General features: G+C 46.9%; 1 protein-coding gene across 3 annotated transcripts in view; it reads left to right on the top strand.

The window, feature by feature from the left end:
• Positions 1-2,578: 2,578 nt before the first annotated feature.
• Positions 2,579-6,038, top strand: part of EPSTI1 (epithelial stromal interaction 1) — a 100,480-nt gene continuing 97,020 nt past the window's right edge. For all 3 annotated transcript variants that reach the window (XM_068984436.1, XM_068984438.1, XM_068984437.1), the window contains exon 1: positions 2,579-2,843. In XM_068984436.1, coding sequence (XP_068840537.1) covers positions 2,665-2,843 — 179 coding nt within the window. In that variant the 5' untranslated portion in view covers positions 2,579-2,664. The remainder of the gene's footprint in view (positions 2,844-6,038) is intronic.

The raw sequence follows: 6,038 nt of genomic DNA, 5'->3' as shown, positions 1-6,038 counted from the left end.
AGATGTACCACCACTTCTTTATCCATTCATCCGTCGATAGACACTGAGGTGGCTTCCGTGTCCTGGCTATTGTAAATAGTGCTGCAACGCACATTGGGGTATATGTGTCTTTAAGAATTGTGGTTTTCTCAGGTTATATGCCCAGTAGTGGGATTTCTGGGTCATATGGTAGTTGTAGTCCTAGTTTTTAAAGAAATCTCCATACTGTTCTCCAAAGTGGCTGGATCAGTTTACATTCCCACTAATAGTGCAAGAGGGTTGTCTTTTCTCCACATCCTCTCCAGTATTTGTCTCTAGATTTTTTGATGAGGGCCACTCTGACCACTGTGAGATGATACCATATTGTAGTTTTGCCTTGCATTTCTCTAATAATGAGTGATGTTGAGCATCTTTTCATGTGTTTGTTGGCTGGCTGTGTGTCTTCTTCGGAGAAATGCCTGTTTAGGTCTTCAGTCCATTTATTGATTGGGTTGTTTTTCTGATATTGAGCTGCCTGAGCTGCTTGCATATTTTGGAGATTAATCCATTGCCGGTTGCTTCATTTGCAATTATTTTCTCCCATTCTGAAGGTTGTCTTTTCATCTTGTTTATGGTTTCCTTTGCTGTTCAAAAGCTTTTAACTTGATCTAGTGATGTTTGGGGCAGGATGATTTTCTGTGTGGGGAAGCCGGTCCTGTGCACTGTAGGGTGTTTAGCAGCTTCCTTGGCCTCCACTAGATGCCAGGAGTCCCACCTCCAGCAACTTCCAGGCTCCACAATAATTACCTCTAGGCATTGCCAAATGTCTGCAGGAGGCAAAATCAACTCCATTTGAGAACCACTCATGTGGATTTTTTACAGATCCTCAAAATACTGCACAGGGTCCCACTCCAGACCTACTGAATCTCAGACACAAGGATTAGGGGCCAGGAGTCTGTTTCAACACACCCTCCAGGTGGTTCTGATGCTCTCTGAAGTTTGAGGACCCAGGTCTACTTGACAGACCTCTAACGCTGCAGGGTGGCCCAGAAGCCTTGGCTTCCTTTCCTGACAAGCACCTTGCCACTACCTTCTCTCCTGTCCCATTCCACCCACTGCCTGCCCTTCATTCAATTCTTCCACTAGCTATCAAACATGTATTCATCTTTCTTTTCTCAGTACTAGTGTGTGGTTTAGTTGCTAAGTTGTATTCAACTCTTTTGCAACCCTTTCGCAACCCTCTTTTGCAACCGTAGCCCGCCAGGCTCCTCTGTCCATGGGATTCTGCAGGCAAGTATACTGGAGGGGGTTGCCATTTCCTTCTCCAGGGGATCTTCCCGAACCAGGGATCCAACCCTAGTCTCCTGTATTGCAGGCAGTCTCCTGCCTCTGCAGGCACATTCATTACAGACTGAGCCACGTACCAGTAAGACAAACAAAACAACTGAGCTCCTTGGTGTCTCCCTGACTACAGGCTGCGGTGCTCCACCATCCTGTCCCGCCTGGAGTTAGGTACACACAGTGTCAGTTTAAGCCACAAGCCTCCTTCTTCCTGGTGAACTTCTTGACTTTTGTGGCACGTTCCCAAATGTCCCTTTGAATTATTCAGAGGGGTTAAGCCCTAGTTTTCCTGAACATCCACAGAGGTTGAGTCCCCAACCTCTGGGATCTGAGGTGGAGCTGATGTAGTAATAACAGAAATGAAGGGCATGATAAATGTAATGGATGTGCTTGAGTTATCCTAAAACCATCCCTCTCCAACAATCATTCTTCCAGGAAATCAGTCCCTGGTGCCAGAACTGCTGGGGACTGCTGTCTTAGGGTATAGGTTAGGTGAAGGAAGAGACTTCTTTCATGGTTGTACAGCCAACTTTAGGACAATGGTGATCAACCCAGCACACTTCAGAACCATATGGATGGGGGCACTAGTCCCCAGACCCACAGAATCTTGCAAATCTGTATTTTAAACTATTCCCACACCATGGTTGAATTATTGCCCAATGTCTTGCACAGAGCAGGTATTTCATCAAAACTTGACTGTCCGATCAGTCACTTAGCCGTGGAGTCATCTCTGCTTTCTCCTTGGCTTGCTTCTCCCCACTTCTGCTTTTGATTTCACTTTCGATTTCCTGTATCTTGAGGGTACTCGTACTCGGTAAAAGCCAAACAGCAGCTTTTACTGGTGGAAGGCCAGATTGTGTCCAGATGATTTTAACTATTGACCTAATCTCTGGCATCTGAAGCTTAATACATTGTTCACAGTCTCAAATACTCTGCAGGAACCTCATATTAGGGTGAAGAGTTAAACAGGCCCTAAGGCGTCTTTCAGGAATTTCAGTTACCTAGTGGCTACTCCTGCTTACACGAGGTGTTCGTCGCTGATCATAGACAGCTTTTAATCACTATTTAAGGTGGTTGTGACGTCCTCAAACCGACTCACCTGGAGCCGGCCAGGTTCGATCCACATCCTTGGTTGGGCGGGGCGGTGGACTCCTGCGATCAGGTCAGAGGGCGCTACAGAGGAGCGAGGTAGGGGAAGTCCTGGGGGGCGGTGCTGTCCGCTGCTGGGAGCGAGAAACCGAAACTCAGCTGTTAAAACCGCTGACGCGGCTCTTCGGAGTCGCAGTCTCGAGACCCGCCACGCATCCCAGCGCCGCCCGCATCCGTCTTGAGCGGCGTCGGCAGGGGCTCCGCGGGCTCTGAACCATGTATACCGGCACCAGGGTGCAGGGCTCCGGATTCGGAGCCCCCGCCGCCTCCCGCCCGACCCGGGACCCTCCTGCCTGGCGCGGGGAGCTGGGCTCACCGCAGGCGCCCAGGCAGGGTTTGGAGGCGGCTCCCGAGAGGCCTTCGCGGGAGAGCACGGAGCACGCGGGCCCGAGGTTGTAAGTATTTAACCACCTGTCCGGTGCGGCGGCGGCCCAGCAGGTCTTCCGAGAGCAGACCCGCAGGTTCTTCCCTGATCTGTGGAGTCTGAGACACACGGGCCCAATCAGGGTTAACAACCGGTGAATTACAGTATAAATTGAGAGTGCCAGTCCGGGGCCCTTTACTGAACATCGAAGCCCCTTTTCCTTTCCTGATTCTTGTGACCGGCTCCAGGACTGAAAGACATGCGTGTGTAGTGACTGCTTAGGCTTCTTGCGAATTTTCCGGGTATCTCCAGAACTCATGCTCTTGCGTGTTAGTCGCCCAGTCGTGTCCGATTCTTTGCGACCCCATGGACTATATAGCCTGCCAGATTCCTCTGTCCATGGGGATTCTCTAGACCAGAATACCGGAGTGGGTTGTCATTCTCTTTGCCAGGGTATCTTCCCAACTCTGGAATCGAACCCAGGGCCCCTGCATTGCAGACAGATTGTTTACCAACTGAGCCATCAGGGAAGCCCTTAAATAATATGAAAATATTTAAAAATTTCCTTTCTTTAAAAAAAAATCGATGCCGTAAATGGTATCTTCACATCAGCTGCCAGGGTACGGGTGAAGAGGGAATGTGTTAAGGGGTAGAAGATGCAAATATTGCCTCTAGGAGTTTGCAGCCCAACAACAAAATTGTGGCGTCTTAACATCAGAGGACTGAGTCAGAGAGGATATGAGTGGCTGCAGTGTTTAAGAGTTTTTATTATTATTAATTTTTTGGACTGTGGTGGGTCTTTGTTGCTGCACATGGTCTCTCTTGTTGCCATGAGTGGGCTTCTCTTGCTGTGCAGCACAGGTTCTAGGTGTGGGGATTTCAGTCGTTGCAGCTTATGGGCTCTAGAGTGTGGGCTCAGTAGTTGTGGAGTACGAGCTTCGTTGCTCTGTGGCATGTGGGATCATCCTGGACCAGGGATTGAACTCGTGTCCCTTGCATTGCAAGGCAGATTAGTAACCACTGGACCACCAGGGAAGCCCTGCAGTGTTTCTTGTCTCCCGTGTTGAGAAGTGCTCTACATTTATCAACAGGTAGGTAGCACTTATTCCTGGTCCTTGGTTTAGGGACTATAGTTACTATCCTGGAAACATTTATTATGTAAAGTGTCAGTGACGCTTTCTTTCCTACCAATGGATAAGCTACTTTATTAAGCCGACAGTACAATGGCACCCCACTCCAGTACTCTTGCCTGGAAAATCCCATGGACGGAGGAGCCTGGTAGGCTGCAGTCCATGAGGTCGCTAAGAGTCAGACACGACTGAGCAACTTCACTTTCACTTTTCACTTTCATGCATTGGAGAAGGAAATGGCAACCCACTCCAGTGTTCTTGCCTGGAGAATCCCAGGGACGGGGGAGCCTGGTAGGAGGCCGTCTATGAGGTCACACAGAGTCGGACACAACTGAAGTAACTTAGCAGCAGCAGCAGCAGGGTTTGTAAAGATATTACTGCTTTTGAAGTGCTGCCTCTGTGAACTGGAACTTTCTATTGATAGGTAGTTTCATTTTCAGTTCTTCCTTTTCATCAACTTCTAGTTACATGAAAGGCAAATGTTGGTTGCTCAGGAACAATATATAAACGTATGACCAATAAACAGATTTTATTTCATCCCTTAACTTTTGAAAGAATTCATAAGTACCTGGCTTTTAATATTATTCAACTTAGATTGGAATGTGAAGTCAAGTGGGCCTTAGGAAGCATCACTACGAATAAAGCTAGAGGAGGTGATGGAATTCCAGTTGAGCTATTTCCAATCCTAAAACATGATGTTGTGAAAGTGCTACACTCAATATGCCAGCAAGTTTGGAAAACTCAGCAGTTGCCACAGGACTGGAAAAGGTCAGTTTTCATTGCAGTCTCAAAGAAAAGTAATGCCAAAGAATGCTCAAACTACTGCACAGTTGCACTCATCTCACACGCTAGTAAAGTAATACTCAGAATTCTCCAAGCCAGGCTTCAAGAGTACATGAACCATGAACTTCCAGATGTTCAAACTCCTTTTAGAAAAGGCAGAGGAATCAGAGATCAAATTGGCAACATCCACTGGATCATCTAAAAAGCAAGAGAGTTCCAGAAAAACATCTATTTCTGCTTTATTAACTATGCCAAAGCCTTTGACTGTGTGGATCACAAGAAACTGTGGAAAATTCTGAAAGAGATGGGAATACCAGACCACCTGACCTGTCTCTTGAGAAATCTGTATGCAGGTCAGGAAGCAACAGTTAGAACTGGACATGGAACAATAGACTGGTTCCAAATAGGAAAAGGAGTACGTCAAGGCTGTATATTGTCACTCTGCTTATTTAACTTCTGTGCAGAGTACATCATGAGAAACGCTGGGCTGGAGGAAGCACAAGCTGGAAACAAGATTGCCGGAAGAAATGTCAATAACCTTAGATATGCAGATGACACCACCCTTATGGCAGAAAGTGAAGAGGAACTAAAGAGCCTCTTGATGAAAGTGAAAGAGGAGAGTGAAAAAGTTGGCTTAAGACTCAACATTCAGAAAACTAAGATCATGGCATCCAGTCCCATCACTTCATGGCAAATAGATGGGGAAACAGTGACAGACAAAATCACTGCAGATGGTGACTGCAGCCATGAGATTAAAATATGCTTGCTCCTTGGAAGAAAAGTTATGACCAACCTAGACAGCATATTAAAAAACAGAGACATTACTTTGCCAACAAAGGTCCATCTAGTCAAGGCTATTATGGTTTTTCCAGTAGTCATGTATGGGTGTTAGAGCTGGACTATAAAGAAAGCTGAGCACCGAAAAATTGATGCTTTTGAACTGTGGTGTTGGAGAAGACTCTTTAGAGTCCCTTGGGACTGCAAGGAGATCCAACCTGTCCATCCTAAAGGAAATCAGTCTTGAATATTCATTGGAAGCACTGATGTTGAAGCTTCAATACTTTGGCCACCTGATGCGAAGAGGTGACTCATTTAAAAAGACCCTGATGCTGGGAAAGATTGAGGGCAGGAGGAGAAGGGAATGACAGAGGATGAGATGGTTGGATGGCATCACTGACTCAATGGACATGAGTTTGAATAAACTCCAGGAGTTGGTGATGGACAGGGAGGCCTGGCATCCTGTAGTCCATGGGGTCGCAAAGAGTTGGACATGACTCAGCAACTGAACTGAACTGAACTTTGAGTTGCCCTTA

The sequence above is a fragment of the Capricornis sumatraensis genome, chromosome 12 (genome assembly GCF_032405125.1).
Source record: "Capricornis sumatraensis isolate serow.1 chromosome 12, serow.2, whole genome shotgun sequence".
Taxonomy (NCBI): domain Eukaryota; kingdom Metazoa; phylum Chordata; class Mammalia; order Artiodactyla; family Bovidae; genus Capricornis; species Capricornis sumatraensis.
This window is presented reverse-complemented; position numbering and strand designations above follow the sequence as displayed.